The sequence below is a fragment of the Plectropomus leopardus genome, chromosome 4 (genome assembly GCF_008729295.1).
Source record: "Plectropomus leopardus isolate mb chromosome 4, YSFRI_Pleo_2.0, whole genome shotgun sequence".
NCBI classification, from domain to species: domain Eukaryota; kingdom Metazoa; phylum Chordata; class Actinopteri; order Perciformes; family Serranidae; genus Plectropomus; species Plectropomus leopardus.
In genome coordinates, this window is record NC_056466.1 from 24,812,665 (window position 1) to 24,840,070 (window position 27,406).

Sequence of the window (27,406 nt, forward strand, 5' to 3'; positions counted from 1 at the left end):
GGAGCCGTTTTATTTTCAGACAGTAACATATTAGCTCTAGTTCCTGGTTACATAGCAGCTAACCCTCCTTTTCCCTCATTGTGCTGATAATTTGAAAAATACAGCAGAGTTCATCATTACAAGCATGAAATTGTGTAGTTGGGAGTTGTTAACAAGGACATAAAAATGTATCCACAGACATGTTTTGCCGTAGATGAAAAGAACATTTCCATCGTGAACTCTAAAAGGATCCGTCCAGTATGAGAGTGTAATTTCATGCTCGGTGTTCGAGTTAAGACCCGTCGCAGCTAACACGCATCTTGAGACTGTTAACATTTGCTGCATATAAATAAAATGGATGGAATTTGTGTAATCTGACAGCTGTAAAGACGTTAGAGGTTTCCTGTGTTTTTAAAGCTGTCTCTACATGGATGGATTACTGAACAGGACTACTGGGCACAGGCCCAGGGGCCCAAAGTGTCAGAAGCCAACCAGGACATCACCTGCAAAATGTCACCTACAATAACATATACTGAACAGGACGAGACTCAAAATGACCACAAAGAGACAAAAAAAAGATCACAGAGAGATGCAGAGGAACAGCAAAGAGACAAAAAATAACTCACAAAACTCACAAAATGACCATACGGCATCACAAAATGACACAATTTTTTTTTAAAAAACGACCTCAAACCAACACAAAACAACCACAAGACATAAAATAACCGTAAGACACAAAAAGATCACAAATGATTCAAAAAGACCACACAGAGATGCAAAGGAACTGCAAGGAGACAAAACACAAACACAGAAACAGGCAAAAAAAACCAAAACACAAGCAGTTGGTTAATGACCCCAAAACCCCCAGAAAGATTACAAAGAAACCACAAAGATGTGTAGAGGAACCGCAAATACACACAAAATAACTACAAAAATAGCCAAAATAACCACAGGGAGTCACAAGAAAAGAGACACAAAACAACCGCAAGGAGACACAAACTGACCACAGAGACACAAAAGACCAAGCAAAGGAACTGCAAAGAGACACAAAATAACTACAAAGCCACACAAAACATCCAAATGAAGACACAAAATTACATCGGAGAGACACAAACAGACACAAAAACTGTGTCTCTTGCTCCTATGTAGCAAAGGTGATGAGGCGTTTTGCATATCTGCACCTAGGGACCCATTGCCTCATAATCCTACCATCCATTACTGAAATTATCCCAACCTGAATTGAGGCATTAATGTGAAACCTGTAATGAACATTAAGTCAACAGTACCAACCATTTTGTATTAAACCACACATTTTAGCTCCAGTAAATAAAAATAAACACAAACAATCCACAAACCAGACCTGGTTGAAAGTGTAACAGAAATCCATACAAATACTTGCAGTTACTTTAGGTTATTATATAGTCTGACTTACAAAATGGTTTGTAGACAATAAATTCTATGTAACAACACAGATATTTTACAGTGGGGTTCATAGAATATGTAATATCAATAAAAAGTTGCCATTCCCAGCTAGCAGGAATGCTCTGCAGGGGCTGCTGGGTAATATAACAATGTAATTAGAGTGTACATTTTCATTTACAGAAATATTTTTATACAAGTAATTACACTATCCAGCACAACCAAACCCAAGATATTAAGTATTTGAATGGCTTCTTACTCTTTCCCAGGTCTGTCACAAATAAATATATTCTGAATATAGCATCAAATCTCACAGTAGCCAGGTTTGTGAATCTCTCCATTTCTGAAAAATCTGCATGACTTACAATAGTATCTGAGGACTGTGAGTCACTAAAAAACCCTTTTAGACCGAATAAGGAGAAGGTTGTAATGTCAGATTATCATATTTGCATCAAAATCCAATACTGCAGTATTTCTTAGTTTTTGGTTTTTTTTTTTAGGTCAAGAAAATTCAAATGGGGGCATTGGCTTTTATGTATAATTAGAAGAAAATACCTTGTATGTCGACCTTGAAGCAACATCAAAAGTTTTGGGAACAACAATAATGACAGTACAATTCATTTACAGCATAATAATAATTATTAGAATTCATTCAACTCATCAATAGAAACAGGGATTTCTAAAAGTGTCCTGTCACCCTACAATGGGGCCCCATTCAAAACCAGACCTCCAGCCCTCTTTATTAAAGAATCTAGACACTTTAGGAGATGTTAAAGGATTCATGATGACAAAGTAAGCCTTGACTGATAAGTTTGTGCAAAGCTACAGCAAATGTTCATGCCTGGACCTGGAGTCAAAACTTCAGAGCGCAAAAACAAACTTACAATCTTACCCTTTGCGTGCACTGAAAGTTCAGAAGGACACTGCTGATTAATCCCACTGGATCCTTTAATATCTACTAAAAAAGGTCTGGAAAGTACAAAGAAGAGACAACTGAACCTGATGTGATGGCCGTGGTCTTCCGGGTAGGCCATAGGAGGTGTGAGGCTGGAGAGGGTTACAGGACTGAGTTTGGAAAGATGGTAAAGCTTGGGGAGTAACAGAGAGTTGAGGGCGGCCCTGGTTTCTACACATTTGTTCGACACTTTGGGTAGATGGGTCCTCCCTCAAGCCTTCTCTTTCTTACTGCAGATGGAGAAGAGACGGTGGGATGAGAAGAAGAGAGAGAATGACAGGTGGAGAAAACAGAGGTGAAAAGATGGGGGGGGGGGGATGAGGACAAAAATTAGAAATAACAGAATATCAACTGCAACTTCAGCTAAAGCAAAGCAAAGCAAAGCGGGCCTGCTTTATATGAGTAAAGCAAAGAGGCAACTGAAAGAAGGTGAAATGCTTCAAAAAGCAGGACAGCAAGATTCAAGTAACAGCACTTTGTCTTTAACAGGATGCAAATAGCTTTAGCATGAGCTCTTGTAGGAAAGTAAGGTAAGACATTGATAAGAGCAAGTTTGAAATATCCCACTATGGCCCGAAGGCCAAAATGCGGTGAAGGCCCCTTCTGTTAGTGATCATCATTAACTGGTTCGTGGTAACTTGATTTTAGCAAAATTCAGCATAATTAGTCCTAAAACACGGAAGCTCTGGTTCCCCCGTCTCAAAGTCCATGGGGTTTTTGAACAGGTTTTCTGAGAGAAGGCTTAAATCAAAACCGTGGTTAACATAAGCTGAAGAAACGTTCACATTTTGTTCTACAACATAAAAATGCAAGGAAATACCACTAACTCGCAAACGCTGAAGCTTTTATGTGTCTTAGCAGTGGCGACAAAACTGTATTGTAGTTGACTGTTGCCTAGCAATAGCTTTTTACCTCTGCCGATTACATTTAGGCTTCAAAAATAATCAAAGTGGTGTTCATTTGTGGAGATTATCTGGCTGAACAAAGTGTGGAAGTATCACAAACGTTTCCTTTCCATAGAGCTTAATTTCTGCCATAAACCAAAATCCAATGGAGAAATCCCATAGGTTTTTTGAAGAGGGAACCAGGGCGACATTAGCTTCTGGGTTGGTCTACAGAAAAACCGTCATACCTAGGGCACTCTATAATGACATTATATACTGAAACAATAAGGGAAAATAAACTAGATTTTAACCTACATGGGTTGCCTACAGAGTACTGGAACTCATAAAAGGTATCAGAATTAATCTACAACAGCCAGAATAATTGTCTTTTTTTATTTAAAACAACCTTCCTTGTCAAAAGCTACTGCCTACATTACCCACAAACTCAACTGCAGTTTTAACCCCTAGCTAACAATTCCATAAGTGACATCAGTTTCCAGATAATGAACAGCTCTTTAGTGCTACCAAAGGCTTCATACAACTTTTTTTAAAGTATGCAGTAGCACTCCCGAAAACCTTTAGACAGAGTTCGGTCTGTAAATTCAGTGCAGTTGCCCTTTATGGCCCCTATCCTTTCAGTTTACACTGGAATTTAGTGGTGCGATATGTATAAACAAACAAATATGCAATTTATTATTATCAGAAAAATATTGCTGCACAGTGAACCTAAAGACTTTGGGGGGCACAGAGGGTTTGGAGATCAGGGACAGTTGCCCCTTTTGCCAAAACAATCCAACACTGAATAGGAGCAGGAAAAGAAGAGAAAAAACAGGTCGAGCAGAGGAGGCCATATGGCTCCAGACAATGCACGAACAGTCGGAACAGCATGTCAGGAGAAGACAATGATCAGATGAGTAAAAAGGCCAAAGAGAAACATAAAGAAAGTGGCCAAAGAATAGAATACAGCACTTATGTATCACTGGGAAAGAGATGGAGTGAACAGATGATCATGAAGGTTTCTGCAGCTTCACAGTACAGCCAAAAGAAGATGGAAGGAGATATACAGTGAATACTGTTGTCCAGTAAGTTGGGGGATCAGCGCCTTGTCTCATGACATATGACAGAAGCAGAGTTCAAGCCCTTCTCTTCTGCATGTTGTCCATATTGGGGAATTAATCTTATCTGCTGTTTGTTCTTCTTTATTTAAAAAAAATTACAGTTATTCTAGTCTTGCAATAACATCAGTAATATTTCATAGGGAAGTTTACAAGTCATTCTGTTACCTCGGTTGAGCAAAAGTTTAGTTCTCTCTGATTGTTCTGATTTTGTTTAGGTGTTGTACAAGTCCTATTTCCGGACACGAGCAGAGGTTCTTACGCTTGCTTTGAGAAATATCAAGAAATCATGGCAACATAAAAATACATTCTGACTACGGTGAGCTGAGTGGAGTGACTGGAGAGCAACAACAGCTAGATTTGGGAGACACTTTGGCTAGCTAACTGATAAAAAGTGGTCACTTAATTGCTAATGGTATTATTTGCAAGTGTGGGTGTTCATATTGTATATTGTATTGCACTGTGTATAAAAACAGAGGATAGCTGTTTATATTGTAATAAGTTGTATAATAAACTGGGATAGTTGTATTGGGCTGAATATAATAAAGGGATAGTTGTTCATATCATATCAGGTTGTATATAAAATTTGGGAAATGTGAATGTATATATGGGGTAGGACTAAATAAGTGTGTACTTCTTCCTAGTCCTTTTTGAACATGTGATATTTAAGTTTAAGGGGCTTGAGCATTTGTTATTGAGATTAATGTATAGGCTGTTTGTTTGTATTTTGTTTTTGTTGCTTTTATTTGTGTGTTTTGTTTTTTACGTGATGGAAATAAAACCAGGGATGACTGAAAGATGAAAAAAAGCGAAGTGATGACAGGTGCTGTGGAGAAGTAACAGAGACTCTCAGAGAAGAATGACAGTGGCAGAGGTTTCCAGAGGTCTGGAAAAAGAACCAGGTGACATTGGCAGAAGAAAGACAAGGCTGAGCGGTCAAACGGTGCAGTGTTTGTGATTCTTTTCTTTTTTTTTTTTTACTTAGTCTTGGACTTGAACTTTTTCCCGAAGGCTCTCTCCAGCTCAGGGACTGACAGAGTGAGGGTGAAGGAGCCGTCCGACTCTGACCTGACAACACGAGCTTCAAGATGACAATGAAATGTTATGACAAGATTATGACACATACAATTAACTTCAAGTGGTTTGTGACATAAGCAGGATTATAAAACCATCTGAATCAAAAGAGCCCATTAAACATATCCAAATGTAATCAGAATTCTGAACCTCATCTAAATTTGTAGCATCACACTTATCCTCACGTTACGTTAAAGAGCACTCGCACACAAACTTAACAAGCACTAAGACTGTCAAAGAGGGGTTGACTAAACTCTTTGGTACATAAATAGCAACTAAAATGACCATACTAATTTGTGCATGTGCATACCAAGAAGCATTTCTTCCACCGCTTTCATTTTGTTCCTGTATGCACAAACTCTTTTCTTAGTGCTGATGTCATAACTCAGGAAGCCACTGTTTTGATTGGCTGAGGCTTTCTGGCCGTACTACTGAGTTACCGGCCGATGATATCACTCTGGTACTTCTCTCTGATTAAAGCAGATATAGTGAAGATAAAGTGTCAGCACTGACGCACTGAACGACCAACACTGCCAAATGCAATACTACTAAAAGTACGAGTTACATAACTGACTGGAGCACTGGGAGGTGAATCAGTCATATAACACAATATGTTCAAAAAATGTTATCAGTTTAAGACAAGCTCATGAATTTTTGTCAGTCTGTCAGAAGAGGCATAGATCGAGTCTGTGTGCGCGTGTGTGTGTGTGTGTGTGTTCATCAGTAACCCACCCAGGTCGTTGTTGTTCATCATGGCGTTGGAGCCTCGGAGGCGCGGGCCCTGCTGGGTAAAATGATATCCAAACTTCAACAGCGTGCTGTTTTTCTCCAGCATGCTGGCTATCTCCATCTCCACCTTGTTGCCTAACGGCTGACTCTGGAGTTTGGAGAGAGTACGGGGAGAGACGGAGGAGGAAAAGCAATATAGAGAGATGAATTAAAAGCGGTAAACAAAATGACTGCCATCCTCTCGGCAAACTGTGCCACTATCCATGAGGTGGCAGGTGGTATCCATGGCAACAGAGGATGAAGTGGCAGCTGGTGACGTACTTTTTCAATTTCTTTTTTGTATCATTTCAATCAGTCAGTCAGTCAGAAGAGCCAGATGGCAAAGGAAGCCAGAATCATTCAACAAGTGGAGCTAATGAGCGAGCGGTGAGTCAGACTCTGCAGCGTGACTCACGACAATGTAATCAGGGAGCATTAGACTGGAGTGGCAAAGATGGCTTGTGGCCTGACACACATACCCAATCACACACACATACACTTACAATTTTACGCATGGTAAGTGTGTATGAGTCTGTGTGTGTGTGCGTGTTGGTACCTGATTGTCTATCTTGAGCTCCTGTAGTGTGGTGTTAAACTGCAGTGACTCTATGAGGCCCACGATTCCAGCCCCTGTGATGAAGTTGGACTCAACGTTCAGGCTTTTCAATGTCGTGTTCACCTTCAACATCTCTGCTAAAGCCTGAAAACACACACAACACACATTGTCACTCACTGCTGTGTAGCCACGTGCCACATGAGGTACATATGAAAACAAAATGTGTTTGTAGGACTGCTTTATGCATCTGATTAGGTGGGAAAAACGTGAAACATGGTAGACAGATGATATAAAACACGTTATTAGGAAGCTCTTGAGTATTAAAATATAGTTTTGGCTGTTATTAGTGCCATAATCACAATTATATGCTTTTCTCTTACTTTAAGATGATGTTTCGGCCCTTGGGCCTTCTTCAATTCTTCAAGATCAACAATCATATTCCAACACAGGCACTGATGTTACAGAAGCCATTAGGCTAACAAAATTCTACAGTAAACCAAAACTTTAAACAGTGACAGGAGCTAAAGTCAATCAAATTACTCCAAACAAAATGACAAGAGCCACTATGTTTCCTACCATACATAGAGATTTAAATTTTACATACCATTTTTTACTGACATATATTTATAAAGGTCCAAAACGCAACAAATATTATATAGATTTGTAAAAGATTAACAGAATGATCAAAAGACTAATAGAGTGTGCAACACTTTCCCCTACTTTCAAATAACAGATATAACAATGGGTGGCCTGGATTTTTTTTTTTTTAAAGAGAGCAATAAACCAGCTGAAATGGATTCTGTGCAGCTTTTTGTATCAAACATTAGTTGTGACTCACAAATGCTACAGGGTCGTTGCTCCTGGTTCCTACAATACTGAACCTCTCCACCACAGTGTTCTTCATCAGAGCCTCAGCGTACGCCCTCAGAGTCTTGATGGGGATGTTCTGCGTACAAAAAACATTACAGATCAGTAAATGCTACATATTTCATTCATTTATTATTCTCACAAAACTGAGTTTGTGCCGTTAAATAGATGTTCTTCACACAAAACCCCAAATTTGCAGTAATACAGAAACATTACTCTAGTTTGTTTGTGAAATACCTAAAATGTTATGCTAAATAAAATTTTGTGCTGGAGCTTTTGGAACAAAATCAGACATGTGTATCTTTTGCGTAAAAATTTTTTTTTTTTTTTTAATGGTACTGTAATTACTAGAAAACACTCACCACTTTCATGTAAGTTTCAGAACGTCCAAATCCAAAACAAATCTAAATAAAACCTTGTTTTTAAGTTGAAAAATTCAGAATTAAACTCGTATCCTCACACACACTAACACACACGCTTACTTTGATATTGTTGAGGTTGACCTCCACCAGGTCAGGGTCGTTCCTCTTCACTCTCAACAGGGTGTCTTCCACATCAGTGGAGTTGGGCTCTTCATCAGGGACTGGTTTATACTGGGTGCACTGGATCACACCTGCAACACATTTACAGTACACACTGTCACGTACAGCAGGAGACTCCCCACGCGTCTTCTTTAAGAGCTGAAGACTGACAGTATCGAAATACTCTACACCAAACACTGTGAGCAGTTTTAACTGGACAGCTGATACTGATACTGTTCATGAAAGTACATCATTTTCTCACAGTCTGAGATCATGTTAAATATTACTCTTGATTATGGGGCTCTCTGCTGGTTATAAAGTGAACCTTCTTAATTTACAGAGGAGCGTGTCATCCTTCAACTGACATAAAAACATTTTTACAACAAACATTTTTGCTTCTTTTTATTACTTTACTTAAGTTTATGTATATTGTATATTTTTGTTCTTTGTCGTTAAAGTGTTTTTTTTTGGTGGGGGGGGGCAGTTTTTCCTGATCCGCTGTGAGGGATGTGACAGGAGGATGTCATATGCAGTAAAACCCTTATGAGGCAAATTGCGATTTGTGATATTGGGATTCTTGAATGAGACTGAATTAAATTAAACTGAATTTCAAGAGTACTTGAGGAAAACAAAACATAGCACACCACACTATTTTTTTGGATATTTTAACTCATTTTCAACAAGTCATGTTCCGTATTTTTTTTACATACAGTGTACGCTCACCATTTTCTAACAGATACCACAGCATATATATTTATTTGTTTATCCCACTATACAAGCAGTCAGTTACCAAAAAGTTCAATGTGTTATGAAAATACATTTTTGAAATTAACCCCCCACCCCTCAAAAAAAACAGGTAATTCATCACAGTCAAGGCATTTTATTATAATTCATTTATTATTATCATTATTGCAATTATTTTGCATAAGTTGCAGCACAGACTTGTACATCAATCTGCACATGAAACTATTTGTCACACAGGTGCACTGTAACTTTTATAGAGACAGCAGCAGATGATATGTTGAGAAACTCAAACAAGTTTTAACTCACTTAATATTTATTTCACACAGCAGTGAAATGAAGATAAACCAGAACAGTTTACTTTGGAAGATGCTTGGCAGCGACCTGTACTAAAAAGTATTAGTTGGGTTTTCTGGAGCAATAAATGTGTGTTTTATTTCATGTTTCAGTAAATATAGTTATTTTATTATTTAAAAAATCTGCTTGTACCAATGTTTTGAGCAGTAAATATTATTTCTGTAAAACTAGACTGAATTCCTTTTGATAAATGGTCCAATTTATGGAATGTTATGGATTTCAAACACAAACACACAGTATCAAATTTGGCAAAAAACCGAAGGTCCTGATGTTCGGTTTTAATAGAGATCTTCATGTGAAACAATGCTCAGACAAAATCAGAAAAAGACTCTTTGTTCAAACACTTTATGTCACTGAAATCAAAGCAAGTGACAATTTCTACTGTCGAATCAGAAGTCTACAGCTGGCTCTCTTTATGAGAGCCGGTCATATTTGGAAGTGGGATTGCTCGGCCCCGTCTGTGTTTAGATCTGGAGGAGAATCTATAGGACGAGCCTCCATGCAACATAAACAGTGGCTTATTAACATGTGTGTGTCTCTGTGTGTGAAGTAATATAAGAATACAACCGTGTCGTGCAAGATGAAGGAAAAACAGATAAATCATCCGTTATTTCTGGAGGACCTATAGGACAGTGTATGAGGGTCTGTATTAATGATTTAGTTTTAAGGAGTGTAACTATATTTGTGCATGGAGTGCAAAAAATAAAATCAATAAGACAGAGCTAGTCATCTTTGGTAAAATAAATCAGCATTCTGCCAACATGAGATCATTTGACGTGATTCCAGTCCAAGTGAACTTTTTTCAACATTTTTCTTGAATGAGGTGATTTTTTTTCTTCTACAGACTTGTTGAGCGATCTGCTTTATTTTAGGATACTTTTTCTTGTTTCTTGGAAATGCCTGCACAAAATGTATCTGTGATTGAACTGAGTGACGACGGCTCATGCAACTGGCAGATTTCAACAAATAAAAGACTCAGTTACGTAAGTTTGAGTCCATGTGTAGGAGCATATGTGTGTGCGTGTGTGTGTGTGTGTGTGTGTGTGTGTGTTTTACGTACTGTTCAGGCCTTGCTTGTTGACTATGGTGCTGCTGGCCAGGCTTCATAGTACTGCTGGTTGCTCATCAGGGTGTGCATACCCAGGATAGCTGGAAAGACAGCAAGAAGACTGAATGAGGAAGGAAAGAATGAAGGGAATGAGCAGACGGTCAGAGGAAGAAAGAAAGAGAGAGAAAGAGAGAGGGAGAGGAATGCTGAAAAAGAGTTCGACTATCCAGTCACGGCCGTACAGTGGACCACCATGCTAATACAGACAGCACATCAGCACTTGCAGCATCACAAGCAAGTCAAACCTGACACTGTCAGCTTCAACGATCGAGCTGTTGTATTCTGTGAGGTTTCACAGTTAACACGCACTGGCTTTGGTTTCTGCGACCAAAGCTGAGGTCCTGCCCACTGCTGACCGACTACACGTAAATGTGCAACTCCACCATCTGCATGTTCAAGGATGTCCAGGTAATAGCTTGTGAAGTATTTCAACTTAAGGAATCCTACTAGCGTCCTAGCAGTGTGGAATATATAATCGAGCAGCTACTCCAAGGACACCATAATGAAAACCAAATTTTGAAAGAATTATCACCTCATCTGTTCATCAGAAAGAGCGAGAGCACGACAGTTTGCAAAAACATAAACAGTTAGGGAACACAAGCTATCAAGCTGCTCTTGTGGAGCAAATGACAGACATGTTACGTTCAGCAACTCCAGAGACGTGTTGTGCTCTTAAAATGTTTCTGATGCAGTGCTGTGTGATTATAAATTTCAGTCATGCTTATGCTTAAGAAATAAAAATGTTGGCCCTCTGCTGCTATTTAATCTATTTGTAACAAATACTTGTTGTTCAGAAATATACAGTTTTTAAGACAGAGTTCAACAAATGATTTACAGTGCTATTAATCAATCTACATTGTTTTGGTGTGATTTTGGAGAATCAGTAACTTCTTTTAAATCATTTCTTAAAACACATCAGTTTTAAAAAAAAGTCTTTTATTAATTTTAGCATACTGTTTTAAACTGTGATTATTTCATGATCATAACTGTTGACAACTTATACTGTCATTAGGTGTTGCATTATTTTAATTTTGTTGCCCCAGTGAAATCTTTTGCACACTGAGCTGTAAACTTTGCTTATCTGCTTCGCATATGGTATTGACGTTATTGTTGGGGTTGCTGTTTCTTTGTTTTTCTTTATTTTGCTTAAATCCTGCATTGTTTTAAATCAGGGATCAACCTTGTAAAGCGCTTTATAACTTTGTTTCGAAAAAGCGCTTTATAAATAAAGTTTATTATTATTAATATTATTATTATTAGTTGCAGAATGTCGGAGATATGAGCTTTAGAGATGTCTGCCTTCTCTCTTATATAATGGAACTAGATAGGCCTTGGATTTCATCTCAAAGTGCTAAAACAACAAACAGAAACATCTGAAAACTCCACAATAATGTCTTGTTTTTAGAAATCACGACACAGTTACTTACAGAGACTTTGTTGTGAGCTGTTTCATGTAGGAGCTATTTTCCTTCTACTGAACTACATCCGCCAACTGAATCACTGCACAGAAGGAAGTGTGCGTCTACAGCTAGTTTTCCGAGTAGTACTGAGCTAGCTGACCTTACAGCTCAGCCAAGGCTGCCGCCATTAACGCACAACAAGGTCTGTGGATAATCTTGAGTAACCGCGTCATGATACATCTCCAACACACAGCACCTCAAACCAAACAACAGACTGATTAAAAAAAACCACCACAGGGAAGAGGAATGATATATAGTTTGATTTTGGGGTGAACTGTCCCTTTAACTGGAGTGTGTGAAACATGGAGAGATACATCTTGATTACTTTTTATAAAATGAATGTTTTCATTCATATTTAAAACAAATATGTTTAAAGTTTTTTGCCATCCATCACACAGAATCATTGAAAGTCCCTGTGTGATGCATGTACAGTACAAACGTGATGATCTGTGGCACTGAAACAAGCTGCAAGGTTTTTGCTAAATGTCTGCTTAACACAAGCAGGCAACATGGACATGACAAGAGGACCAGAACTGTTCCATGCAAACACCGTGTGCAGTCTACAGATACCCTGGATGGTGTTGAGTTAGCGAACAGAGTTATCCAGCAGGGATGGAGGAGATGGAGGGACTGATGGAGGGATGAAGGGGAAAGGTGGAGGGAAGATGGAAGGAGCGCTAGAGGAAATGGAGAAGATCTGGATTAAAGAAAAAAGTAAATGAATGAGGGGAAGTTGAGGCCACTGATTAGTGAGAGAAGATGAAGATGAAGAATAATCAGACACTTGCACTTCAGCACATTCAAGAGATGGGACCCAGTCTATTAATATCATTCATTCAGATGCTTTTATATATCAACAGTATGTGGGTGTGTTAGTTTTCACAGGAAATCCAAAAATATTTCTGTATTTTTCTGGATGACAATCAGTTAAATTCCCCCATATTGTTCTATTTAGTCTACCATTATGTGCATGTTCTGAACTGCCTTCACCATGACTCCTTAACTGTAAAAATGTAGTAAAAGTAATCTTGAATTAGGAAATAGGCATTTTTCATGAGGAAACAAAAAAAACAACAACTCTGTGTCAATTTGGTGAAAAAGAAGAGTAAAATAAAACCTATAATCCTTATTTGTAAAGCACATGTGACTGTGAGGAGATGTGAGCGTGTTACCTGCGATGTCACAGAGTTCAGCATCAGTAGCGCTCGCCAGGGCTTCTTCTAGCTCCGGCTCCAGAGTCACATTTTCCATGATGGGGTCCACCCTCTTTTTAGGCACCCAGGCTTTCCCTACAACACAAATGATTAGATTTAATACAAAAAACAAACTTGTAATGTATGTCCTGGGCTGAAATGCAAACAATGTGCCTGTAGCTACCTAAAAAACATCAGATACCAGCATGTCAAAGGATTATTTTGGCACATTTAGTCTACCAGAGAAGAAAAGTTACTTTGTAAAACTGAATATTGTCAGTATACTTCAGTGGCCCTCACCCTTACATGCTTATCTGTGAGGAATGATCCACTGAATGGCAAGGAGTGACAGAGTTTGAAATGTATAACTTTTTGATCAAATCACCAGGTAAGATCCGCATTTAAGCTAATAAAAAACAAAACCAGGCACTATATGGTTATTAAGCTATAACTTTTACAGTTTGTCTGACTAAATCAGCAAAATATTTGCTTGCACGCCCGCACATTGAGTGTCAGGATCCCAGTTTTCCCTTCCTGCTGATGTCTCACATTATTGCTTAAAAAGTTCAGTTTTTCTGTTCAACAGCTTATAAAAATGTTGTTATAGATTTTTATCATGTCTGAAGTGCTTCCCAGCACAAACCAGCTTTTGTGTGTTTTTGTGTTGTTTGTTAGCAGACGTTAAAAACTTATATAACAGCTGAGCCGTCTGCAGTGCGTCTCCCTTCATCGCGTCACACCTGACCGCAGGCTGTCGTCACTGTAAAGACTCAGAGATTTGTGTCTTCACTGACAGGTCTGCTATGTCTGTCTGTGTGGTCAGCTCCTCAAATTTCAGCCAGACATTTTTTGACCCCCACATAAATGAGGTGGCAAGATGTTACCCAGAGTGCTTAGCAGCTCCTCTGAAAGTCACCCGTGTCCTTTCTCAGTCACAATCACACCGCTGTGTGCAAAGTTGTGGCAAGTGAAAATCAACCTGTTTCAAGCCCAGCTATGAAGCAACCTAACGAGCTTTCTTTGTGAGAGCTGAGGGTGAGCGAAGGGGAGTGGTAAAAAGAAACAATGCGGTGCAGTGATGACAGACAGCTCTGAACAGGGTGTGGAAACTGCCGTCCCTCCACTCCCCTCTCATGCTCTCTTTCACAGCTGACCGACTCTTCCGCTGGACAAACGACAGGTTAAAAGCCTTCCTCGATGGTACCTTGACTGTAGTCGCTGAGGGAGTGGAGATTGTTTTTCATTTATTTCCTGCAGTTTTACAGCTGGTCTGTGAGATTAAATTGAAATGCACTTCCTCTTGAACACAAGTTCACTAATGCAACGACACCAGCAAATGAGAACATGACGAAAGTGACAGCAGAGAGACCTTCTAGAGTTTCACAGAGAGATGTCTGGTATCTCTCACCATCCATCACACACCTCTGTGTCCGCACTAGGCCAGTGCTGGCTTATAAGGCCTCACGAGGCCTGGGGAGGTGACGTGTGGTCTTGTGGTACCAATCACATTTTAGGGAATCAAAACCTTCTTCAGGGTTTCCTGTGACACATTTTAAACCTGGTGCAAAATATATAATTTCTTGTGCTGCTTTAAGAGGCCTCTCACAAGTATTTAACCACTGCGCCCTGAGTAAGTTGGTGCTATATTTTTTCAAAAACATATGAGAAAAGGCAATGAGCAACTTTGTAAGAAATGTTCTACAAATTGCAAAAAAAAAAAATGTAATTTTTATTCATTTATTTACTTTCAAAGCTGGGGTAAATTGTCTGAGGAAAAATGAAAAAAGATACTGAAAAGCTGTAATTATAATTAAAATTACGCTACAGAATTCTAATATTTTTTTTAGTCATTTTTTTAAAACTAATTTTGCAGGTGTTTTGTGTTTTTGTTTTTTTTTAAACTAATTTATTGCTAATTTTTGGGTCATTTCTTCTTTCCTTGCTCATTGCCTTCCTTCTATGTTTTCAAAAGAAATCAAGACGATTTTAAAGGATTGTCAAAGGATAGAGGCATGTCACTTAGTTTAGGCAGCAATTATTTAAGAGTTAAGGTGTAAGTTTGGTGTTTTTCAAACAGTATTATCATCGTAAAACACACTTCATCAAAGTCAACAGAAACAAAACAAACTTCAAAAATCTTTCCACTGTTCCAACAGTCACCTCTGGTTTAGTTTAAATACACCAGTAATTCATCAAGTTAGATATGAAAATATGCTGACTCTATATATGCTAAAATCACCATTTAGATGGAGTCTGGTAGGTTTGGTGATGGCAATTTTGGGCTGTTTCTGGTTAAACAAAAGAATCTTACTCTTTCTATGGACAAACACTGATGGTGTGCATATGCCCCTAGTGGTTACATTGCAGTCAGTTTTGTCACTGTCAGCTGCTGTGCTCCTGGACAGTATTGGACCAATTTTAAAACTTGCTGTACCCCTTAGAGACAAAAAAATGGGCCAGGTTAAAAAAATACCAATCTTACACTTTAATGTGAATCTAAATAGAAGACTGTAGAGCTGACCTGCTCTTTCATCTCTTATATTTAGTGAAACCAAATAGTGTTGACATCAAATGTTCTTGTCATCTATTTGCTTAAAAACGAATTTTCATCTAATTAGGTTTACAATGAGACGTTTTTACCTCTCTTCTCCCCTGTGAAAGGCACCAGGTCCTCTTTGTCAGGATGCTCTTTGGCCTGTTTCTCCAGATGAGCCAGCAGGTTGTCTCTCTGAAACGTTCCTGTCGGAGCCTTTTTGGTCTGGTCCTTCTGCCGCATCCCAGCTGGCAACAATGCATTCTAGACAAGAAGGAAAATTTAATTTAAATTTAATCAAATTTAAAGGGCTGGCACCGGCTGTCCTACAGTGGTACTACTGAATCAAACCCTTCTCTCCATTATTTATCTTCCATACAGACACCTCTGAGTGCACTCCTCTTGTGCTCCTTGTGCACTCCAATCAGGGGTCAGAAACAAATCCAATACAAGGTCTGTGGTGATTTAAATGTCAGAGAAACTCTCTAACCTCTGTCTTTTATTGTGAGGAATTAACAGTTAAAGATGCCTGAAAATAAAGGCACCTTTAACTTCTTGTGGCTATAGCTACACACAGCACATTTATGATGTTTCTTTCATGTTGCCAGTTATCTAATGGAATATAGTTAATATTATAATCCACCAAATGAATAAAACAGACCAAGAAATGCAGGATACATTTTGCAGATTTAAAAGAAACTTGTTAAAAATAGAAAATCCCAGAAGCAGACTTCATGGTCACTTTTATACATTATGCAGGTATTCATTAACAATATCAATCTTTTCCCCAGACTGAATTGATATAATTGGCATTACATTTTTTTAAAACAATTATGAGGATAATTTCAGGAGGGAGACAACAAAACAATGACAAAATTTAAGTATAAAAGTGAGACAGATGTCGATACAGAAGTACAGTATCTTTGATCTGGTTAATGTAACTCCCACACTGGTCCTTTTCTCTCCAGCCCAGCACAGAACCAAGACATTTCCCAGAGCTTTGCTTCTGCTCAACACGTTATTGTCAACCTAAAGCGACATTCAAAACAAGCTCTTACAAGTACTACTTATAACCTCATATCTTATCAGTCCTTTTAGCACTTAGAGGCCTCTGCCTCTTCATGACGCCGTGTCTCTCTCACTTTTTCTTTGTCTCTCCGTTACTGCTCTGCCAGCAAAGAATTTTCAAAAAAAAAAAATGCAGTTTGTCAGGCCACACTTACATTATTATTTGGTTTGCAATAAACTCATAGAAGTAAAAGAATAATCCCTCTTCCTCTCTCTCATTCAGTTTTTCCAAGAGTGGTCTGTAAATCTCGCGTGACTTACAGTAGTATTTATAGTGAAGCGGAGAGAAGGCTATATCACACCACCACTGCCAGGCTTTTTATGTCACACATTGTATCAGCTGTAGATAACAGGCATGCTACCAGGATGTTATTTTTAACTAGCCTGAGATTCTTTGTCTGTGTCTCCTGGCTACTCAGGAACAGGGAACAAGGGCATTTTATCATCTTCAAAGCAGAAAAGGCGAACTAGTGTAGCAAACAGTGGCTTCATATTTACACATTCAGCTAACAAAAAGCAACAGCGGCATTACTTGGAGTCATGCTTTCTGGTCACCTAACAAATGTGAAAACTATATTCACTTTCCTTTTAGATCCAATTTTGGTCTCCACCAATTTTTGGGGAAAAATATCTGGCTCTTTAGCTGCTAAATACTCTTCACTAGCAAGATGCTAACTTGGTTTGTTAGCTATTTAGTGCTGGGCAGCATATAGTTGGTATACTCGAGCATTTTCAGTTGAAAATAGCAGCCTTGAGTTGGTCAGCCAAAACAGTAAATATATGGGTTGTAAAAACAAAAACAATCAGCTTAAAGACGTTGAAATGTAAAATATGAATTTGTGCAGCTTTAAGTTAGGTGAAAAAAAAAAGAAGTTCACCTCCGTTTTAACTGATTTGAGAAATGTCATTTTTAATCTACAAGCAGGTACAAGAGATCTGTATTAACCTACTCCAGATTTATAAAAGAAAAGCTTTCAAACAAAAATTTCACAAATCTAGAGTTAAAGCTACAGTCACAAGGATCTGACACTAGTGTTATGGTTAGAAAAAGTAAACAGCATGTACCAGTTCACACTGTAGTGTGTCAGTTAATGACTGTGAGTAGTAGCAGTACTGAACGAAAAACACAAAATGTTCTCTAGATGACTATAAATACATTTATCTTTCTACAATCACAGTACAGCTGGCAGACATGTTGTTATGTCCAAACATGTTGAGTCATTTTCAATGGCTTACTGGTAGTGATGTGGGAACCTTGCTGGGAGGGTAACAGTGTGTTTCAGAGAAAATGGGCACTTTACTGTTGTGTAACGGGTTACCCTCATAAACAGGCACAAACAAGGTAAGCACGCACGCACTGCCTCTCACTGCTTCCTCTGTTTACGTCATGAACTCCCTCCAGCCAGTTACTGCTGGCATCAGTCTTGTTAATACGCACATACACACACACAGAGTCCTGCACATGATACCCTTCCAGTCATCCCCTTGGCATTGAGGGGGAATCCAGCTTCTTTAAGAGCAGTTAAACATTCATCAGAAAGCTATTACAGCTGCTGTCACCACCTCGACCCTCAATACATCACTGAGGGTACGAAGCTGGCGGCGGATGCATCAAATGCAGGGATAAACATGTCTGAAAAAGCAACAAAAACTAAACAGAAGTATAACTGGTGTACTGTACCTACTGTATCATAATAATAAGCAACATGGCACACCACCCTGTTTCCCTTACACTGCACTTCATGCTTAACACTTGTAGATCATCATTTAATGAGTAATGGTTGAAATTTTAGTTTGTCTTAGTTAGGGTTAGGGCTTCTTGTCCCGGTTAGGTGGAGTGAGAAGCCCCTTTACAAGATCATCTTTTTCATACTATTACACACACTCAAATGCGTGCAAAAATCATGTATACTATGCAAGCATCCAGTCAGAGACCTTCTTCATGGCATTACCTTGCCTTGCCTTATTGCCTATGCCTTGAGGATCTCTGACTGAAAGCTTGCATAGTAAACACTATTTTTGCGCAGATATGTGTGTAATTAGTTACTCCACCTATTTATTTCTTGGTGTTGGTTTATGCATTATCATCTTGCAATTGCTGTTCTTACATCCAATTTCGTTTTAATTTCATAGTGAATTGACTTTGTTTATAGGGGTGAGGGTGTGTTGTACTCCATCTTAACAACATGGTACCCCACCCTGCCTCTCCAACCTGTGATATGAACACCTAAGGAAACCCTTTTGCATCTTTATGAGATGCATCAGACATTAAAATAAGTGAATTTGTGCAATTTAAGTATGCTTGTTGTGAAATGGTCCATCATGTGATGTATTTACACATTATGTAACATAAGGACTTATTTTAATCCAAAACATGATCTTTTTTCTATACCTAACCAAACAGTTTTATTGCTGAAACCCAACATTGATCGTTTCACAACATTATCCATGTGACACAATTTTTCAGTTGTGCATCACATAGAGATGCTAAAGGGTACCCTGTGCATTGTAGAGGGGCTTGATAAAATGTCAAATTCAACAACCTAGACATGGGAATATGTTGGTCTCCCGTAGTCTGCACTCCGCGCGAGGGAAGAAGGCAACTAAGCAGTGAAAGTGGCATGATTACAATAACATAAAAGGTAGAGTATTTTCAAAAATGAATCTCTTATTTTCAAATAAGTCTTAAATAACTAACAATGTTCAAATTCATGCATTTGAAAAACTTCATTTTAGATCAATCTGGATTAGTTAACTACTTTTTAATAAACTGGATGAAAAAGGTCACACAAATAGCAAAAGAAAAACCCCTCAAATGTTTGGTATTTTTGCTTCATGGATGAATAAACTACACAAATATGTGAAAACTCTGATAGATTTTCTGTAAATCAACTAAGTGATTAATGAACAGGAATTTTTTTTTAACTAAAATATATTAACCTGTATGCACTATAACAACCTCTTCCTTGTAATATTCTATTATATTAATATTCAACACACTAGAGAACTTTTCTCCCATTGTCTCACCTATTTTATCATAGATTACACACATCCTCTTTAGTTTAATACAAGTCAGTCACATAATATAAACTCTGCTTTGCCCATAATGCCCAATGGTTACGTTGTGCAGTAACACTAACTGCCTGTTGGTAGATTATGGATTGGCTGGTTTTACACCGCATTCAATACACAGTCCATCAGGCCACATTGTATAATGTGGACACCAATATTTACATTACAGCCATTCATTCTAACATACATTAGCTATCAACAATTGACGAAGTAACAGGGACACGTGGTGACTGCACACTGCAGTATGATATATCAGGGGCCTCTTAAAGCCCGCACGACCCCATAACTCTCCTCTGACACCAACACAGTGACACAAACTCCTCCTCATAGACGATATATTATAAACTTACATCAGGATCCAGCTCCTCTAATTCATCCTCTAATCGCTGCAGCTCCTCCTCGGACAGTTTCTTTAGCAGCTCGTCCTCGTCTATGTCCCTGTACTTCTCCATCTCCTTCCTCAACACCGACATGATGGACAGCACACCTGGAAATGTGGATAAAGTTACTTTAACATGGCACACATACAAAAGAGCTCATAGACAAAATCGAAACGTTAGATGTTGGTTGGATTGTCTGTTTGAGAGGATGACATGGCTTCAAATATCCACAACACTGACTGTAATAGAATGATTTTATCCCATAAAATAAACATGTGAATAGTAACTATGAATTTTCAGCTGACACTTAAAGTTATTGTCCTTCGAAATTGCTTGAGGTGACACAAGTAGCAATGCAAACTTTTATTTCAATCATCGTCATCTCGTTTCAAATTCTCTTTTGCCAGATTAAGATTTACTGACGTGTATGAGATGTGAGATTCACTGCTGCTAGAATATAAATACATATATTTACTGTGAAAATACACAAAGGGATCTTGGAGATATTTCAATGGTTTCCTCACCTCAATCGCCCCTCCAAATGAGAAAAAGAAGATCAGGAGCCTTCAAGACCCTGGAAGTTTGAGAAAAAAAATCTGTATCTGTGGATAGGAACAGCAGGGAAAGCAGTGAGAAAATTGATGGTAAAATAAAAGTGTCAGAAGGAATTGCCAAGAGAAAAAAAATGCATGCTTTAGTGAGTGTCACTTGATGTTGCTATTTGCTGTAAAAACTTGAGTACACTCACCTCAATGACCCCCAGCTCAGCTCAGGGGTAAAGAAACAGCAAAGGCGGCCAAGTGCCTGCTGCGCTGCTGGGAAAGAGAGAGACCTGGAAGGGGCAGAAACAGAAAAGTAAGTAGAGAGATGGATAACTCTCAAAATTAGAAAACAACAGATACACTTAAGTCATTCGTGGGGAAAGATATTAAGCTTCATATTCCGCAGCTGGCTTTTCTTTTTCTTCTAATTTTGCCATCTTCATTTCTTCCTAAAGTAACTGACAGAGCCGCTACAGAAAGCTGGGAGAGTGAACTCTTGTTTTGTACAGTTTTTCCTTTTTTAAGCCATGTTGTAAAACTGCAGTTTTTGGTTGCTCTTTACTGAACCAGCATGTCTGAAATACTTGTGTAAGAGCGTCACATTTACAGACCATCTGATGCTGTTTTCACTGCAGATAAACTTAAAGTTATTTGTTTAAATTTCACATTCCTCTATTGAAATTGATTGTAGAAGAGTTTGGCTAGCTAGTAGAAGACTTAATTTCAAGTTCCATGTTTCCTGATAAGGCAACTCATGCCATTTTCACAGTTTTTTTTTTTTTTTTGTTTTAGATAAACAGATTTTGTTAAGTGGATTTCTTCAGGGTAACTGGTCTTAAAAGAAGAGTTTGACATTTGGGGAAGAATGATACATTTTTTACTTTCTTACTTGGAATTAGATCAGAAAACTTATAAGTCTCATAAATGACTAATATGAAGCCAGCTAGCTTAGCTTAGCATTAAGACGGTAAACATGGGAAAGAGCTAGCTTGGCGGCATCCACAGTTAGCAAAATCCACCTAGCAGGGTTTTGTGTTGGACTGTTTTGTGGCTGGGAGTGTTAACTTTTGATATCTGCGCATGTTGCCCTGCAAACCCAGTCAAGAAGATAGTTCACAGCTTCAGACCCCATCAGACAGCCAATGTTATTTTTACAGTTTTACACCATGTGTTATCCAGTGAGATTTAGGGGTGCTGGTTGGTAAATTTGTTACCTTTGGACAGAGCCAGTCTAGCTGCTGCCCCCCGTTTCTAGTGTTTGTGCTAAGCTAAGCTACCTGACTGTTACTTTCCTTTATATTTAAGTGATATAAAAGTGCCACTGATCTCCAATAAGCACAATTCCCTAACATCAAGTTATAATACTTTGGCGGAGTTGTAACATTTGGGATTTGTCCATAAATTACAACAGGAAGTAAGCTAATTTACCTGGAAATATCAATGTCCAAGTGACCTGGCCATTTATTTATGGTGAAAAAAAGTTATGGATATGACATGGAAGAGCTGAGGAATAGAAGGTACAAGGTATATTTATATTATACTGATATCATCATGTGATGGTAAAAACTGTCCTAGATCTTGAATATTGTAATATAGTGTTGTAGTGTTGTATAGTGTTTTCCTAGTTTTAAAGGCTGTATTACATTAATCTGATGTAATTTCCCTAACTTATTTGTCTTTACCCACTTGGCCTTTAAATCCAACGTAATTATAGTTCATCAAAAATCTAATTGTGTAAATATTCTATGAAAGCACAATTAGTCAACCCCACAATATTGGCTCAATATCCATATTGAGGGAATTGGTAAAAAATACTGGATATCTTATTTTCTCCATATTGCCCAAACCTAAGACGAGGCTGTGCATGTGGCCTTAGCTTATGACAATAAACACTGATTTAGATGCCATAACAAAATTATTTTCGGTCCCAAATTCTCAATGTAATAAAAGAAGTAATGATGTTTGTCTCAACTAGAACTTACTTGTGATAGTGAGTTGGTTAATCTACTGGGTAATGTAGACGGTGTCATGAAAATGTGTCTGGCAGAAAAAAAAAAACAGGCTTGAATCATCTGAAGTCGCTGAAGGCAGCAACTTTACAAATCAGCTGCTATAAGATAGATGACTAACAGAAGAAAACATTGATCTAACTTAACTTTTAACTTAAGTTCAACTACAGACTGCTAAGGTGTGACTTGCTGCATCAGCTAAAGTATTTGAACATGTATGTGAATATATCATTTTTGTGTGATTGTAACAGAGGACAGGCCTTTAGCTATAGCACTACAAGTTTTCACCTATTCACTTGAGATTTTGACTGTCTCCTCGCACTTTGTTTCCTCCCAGAATTATATCCTGTTGCTGACCCATCTGTCACTTTAGTGCTGTTCTGCTTTTTTTCTCAAAAGCACTCAGCAGGAAAATGTAAAAGTCAACCCGGGATAAACCAAATGTCTTGTCCGGAAAAGTGGGGTGTTTTTGTGCTTTCCTTCTCCACTGGCAGTGTGGACAGACTGTCCTCCTCTCTCTCACTCTCTTCATTTCAGTGTTGGCTGTGGGACGAGATGACTGATGACGGATGAACTGCAGCGGAACATTTGTGGGTCACAGCACTAAACACTTGGCGTATGCGGTTTCTTAAAACTGCGGGTCAGGGTTTGAAATGTGCTGTGAGCTGCTGCTGATAGATGTCCACATGGTAACACTAATAATAACTTTACTGAACCTGGCATCAAAGGATGACACTGATCTCAAATTAGGCAGAAAAGGTTGTGATGTAGCTTAGAAACCCAACCAAGGTGCAGAAAATGTGACTGCAAACCTCTCTTTTTGATCTTAAGTATGTCAGCAAGTGTGTTTTGGCTAACCTCCTAACAGGTGGAGTCAAGCGTGCCGTTTTCTTCTTCTGCTTTCTCTAAGCTCCACGACAAGACAAGTTTCCAAAACCAAAGATGAAGAACTGGGCTGAGCTCCAAATAACGCTTCAAGTCTGCTGGAAGAGGCTGACGTGCCCTGATGATATCAAACAGACCCGTGCCTGTTTTTGTAACGTTTCTATAAGCTTCTGCTTCACTGGAGAACATTCAGTGGACAAAGAAGAGGCAAATAAGAGCAACCCAAGCCAGTATGTACCCTGTAGTCATAAACACTTGACTTCACCTTTGACCTCCAGACAAAGCCTGTTCAGTCCTCAGGCTTCTAAGAATAGCAGCACTCATACAGGATCATTAATCAGCTGAAAATGTGTGTAAAACCTTCGTAATGATGTTAAATGATAACTCATCTTGCAGGAGTAGAACCTTTTTCACAGTAAAAACACGAGTTCAGCTACTCCTGTAACATTTCTGCTTTAACAGCAAATTCTTTGTAAATCTTTCAGTTTAATTTTAAACATAAACCCTGCAGAGGTTTTTTCAGCTGTGAAATATACATAAATCCTTGTAAAACTCACACATGCTCTCAGAGTGGCCAAAAACTCTTAGAGCCAATAAATCAGCACACAAAACACAGTTGAAAGCAGCAGAGCGCTGGACCTTTAGATGCTACAGCAGACCACTTCCTGCTTAATGTCGTCAAACAGCTTACAGCTGTCACGACAAAAGAATCACACGTACACATGGATGGATTGCTGAGCGGGCCTACTGGGCAAAGGCCCACGGGCCCCAAGTGTCAGAGGCTCCCCTGGTCTGACCGTCATCTGAAAAATGACACTCAAATTAACACATACCGACCAGGAAGAGGCACAAAATGACCATAAAGAGACACAAAAAGACCACAGAGACATTCAAAGAAACTCCAAAGAGGCACACAAATGACCAAAAACATGAATATCTGTGCATTAGGGGCCACTGTCTTATACTCTGTCCATGAATGTACGGTGAGTGGCATGTGGGTATTTCAATCTCAATTTCTTCAGTTTGGGGAAGATGTATCGCTGTCATTTCTAAACATAGGAACTTAAACTAGGAGGCACTATCCTCCACATATTTGTACATACTTCTATATACAAATTGAAACATAATCAATGCTGCAAACTCAAGATAACCCCTAGGTCAGAGACACTAAATTTACAACACATGAGCCAAATCTTTCTTGCTACAGGGTGCACTAGTGTGTGGTTGCTGTGACTAGATGTTTCTTTTTTTGGAAAAGTTGACTGAGGGCATCAAATGTCAAAAGATTAAAAAGAGGAAATTCATTTATCATATGTACTGATAAATATTAATGGTTGGTTATAAAAAAATAAAAATAAAAATAAAAAAAAAAGCAAAGGAGGCTGCAATTAACAAATTTAACGCCCAAACAGGTTACATGTCCTAATCTGATAAACCTGAAAAGTCTAACGACATGCTAACTGCAGGTTTGAAGGTGGACTAATGGACTTGGTAAAAAAAAAAGAAAATTAAATACTACAATACCACAATATTCTATCACGATTAAGTATATTAATAGACTCCATCATACTTTATGCTATTTACCTTCTGTAGGACTCAAAACTTTATTGTGACATTTGTTTGGTGTCGGTCTAAACTTTTTGCAAGATTGCAGTTGTTAATCTGTGAATGTGTCCAGTAGAAAACAGCTGAGAGGCAACTGGTCAGCTTTCCTCTGGCAGAGACAAGCTGCAGGACTGTGTGTTTTCTGCTGTGAGAGTAACAAGGGTGTCCACTTACATATTGGTGAGCACTGATAAAATGCAAAGAAGCATACCAAAACAGAATAGTGCACTCCAGAAAGATTCTTCTTCACGTGAAGTTGTTCCTATTTATTCTACATGAAACACGTGAAGTCGAGATTAACAGTAGAGAGAGTGAAGGCCGTGATCTAACAGTCGTGTTTGGTGATTCTCTCTTGTGCTGAGGACACTAAACCCATCGGATGTGTCTTTAGTCTCCACTTTGGGACCAGTGTGGAGTCGTGTATCATGAAGTGTATAATGAGGGGCCTAGAGGACCTGAGGTCTGACCGTTTTTGCATTCTGAAGAGATCAAAAAGTCATGTGTGCCTGTGTCACTTCACTAATCAGAGTGTGTGTCAAGCTAGCTGCTAATATGATACATTACTAATCCAAGAGATGAAGAACAGACTTAAGAATTCATGTATGCATGTTTTAGATGGTGAAACACTGTGCAACAACAAGCTCATGGCAAACAGTGAAAAACAGCTCCTGTAGAGAGGTGACCAAAGATGCTATTTGTCCCAGTTTGACCAACACAGTAAGCACAGCTATGCTAATCAAAACGAACGCCATAAGTTACCAAGTAGCAAAGGTTACAAGTCTCCATTTACTCTGCAGTGATGTATGTAGGTCACAGAAGAAATGAAGACCAACATGTCAGCCAACAACTGTTGCATCTCATGGCACTTGTTGACAGAAGTCCTGATTATGCAAGAAGGTTTTACATTTTCTGCATTTATTTATGCGATGTTATATGGATATTAATGTTATCATGTTAAGCTGACACATTTTAGATGATGACCTTCCTTTCAAACTATTTTCTTTTGGTTATAAATCCAAACTAAACCTTGCAAAAAGACATTATTATACATCATCAAAATTAGTCACAATTCAAATGTCACATTTTTCTTGCATCAAGGACCCCCCAGCTTACAAGAAAGACTTTCTGTGTAGGAGTTTTGGTGTTAGGACTTGCAGAGCGCCGATACTTTAAGAGGGAAGCCTACAAGAGCCAATTAAACATTCTCCAACAAAACACAGAAAATATATATTCCTCAGTGTAACTTGGGAAGCCCTCTTTATTCCCAGTCGCCTTATGTTAGTAGTTTTAAACAGATTGTACTGCACATCATTTTATGCATTCATTTTCCAGTTTAACAGTGTGCAGTATCATTTTTGCATTTATTTCCGTACCTCCTCCAGCGCTATTTATAGCCGGACAGTCCCGCTGTGTGACAGCAACGAATACTTTGACCAGATATGGTTTCCTTCAGAGCCGCCTGGAGTCGCACCGCGCGGTCCGCTCTGCTGCACGCGCACTACCCGGGAATCCACAGAAAACTGCGACTACACCAAACCGGCCATGACCCGCAGATAATCCTCAATTCAGCAGATTTCACAGCGTGCTCTCAACGTTTCCTCCCCCGTCCCTGGTCGTCTCTCGGCGGGTTTGCGGAGGCTGAATCTCATCTCCCGCAAAGGGCAAAGTAAACTTATGGGGAGAGATCCTCCTCCTCCCTCTCCTCCTCTCCCTCCTCCCCCCCCGACACGGCTGCCCTGTCACTCCCGTGATGTCATGAAGCGGGACTGCGCCCAGCATCGGACACGTTGGTTCTCTATTGTCGAGTGAAAACGTTGAACAACTTTTAACTTAAGCTTGGGCCTCTGGAGCTTGATTGTTATAGCCTTTATATTTAGATCCTAACGACACTGACACAGATGATGTAAAATGCTCCATTAAGGCTACATGTAAGCCAGAGGAATGACCCTCGACTGTGCTTTATCTTCTGAGAAGCACAGTGTCTTTCATATTCTCTTAGGTCTCCCACATATGAAAAGGATTCTCGTATAAAAATATTGTGCTGCAAATGTGTTTCAAACGACATACATTGTGACACAAAATGCAAAAATAAAGCCAAGGTAAATGGGAGATGATACACGTGAACTCAAGACATTTTAAAATACATGCTCTGACTGATCGCATGGGAAGTTGTGTAGACCAAGTAGTGAAGCCGGAGCTCTCAGAAAATTTCCACTTATGAGGTTGTGAATACCACCAGAGGGGGGTGCAAATAGATGTCGCAAATATGACCTTCTGTCTGTGTGAATTTGGGTTAGAAACAGATATACTCAAGT

General features: G+C 38.9%; 1 protein-coding gene across 1 annotated transcript; it reads right to left on the reverse strand.

Annotated features, from left to right (window-relative positions):
* Positions 1-1,123: 1,123 nt before the first annotated feature.
* On the reverse strand, positions 1,124-26,802 carry tmod1 (tropomodulin 1). Its single transcript, XM_042484733.1, is given in 14 exon segments — positions 1,124-2,583; positions 5,334-5,433; positions 6,159-6,303; positions 6,751-6,894; positions 7,589-7,696; positions 8,100-8,230; positions 10,297-10,338; positions 10,341-10,385; positions 12,977-13,093; positions 15,638-15,794; positions 20,021-20,157; positions 20,575-20,652; positions 20,799-20,882; positions 26,465-26,802. Coding segments are annotated over 11 exon segments (1,131 nt in total). The 5' UTR covers positions 20,144-20,157; positions 20,575-20,652; positions 20,799-20,882; positions 26,465-26,802; the 3' UTR covers positions 1,124-2,564.
* Positions 26,803-27,406: the final 604 nt, after the last annotated feature.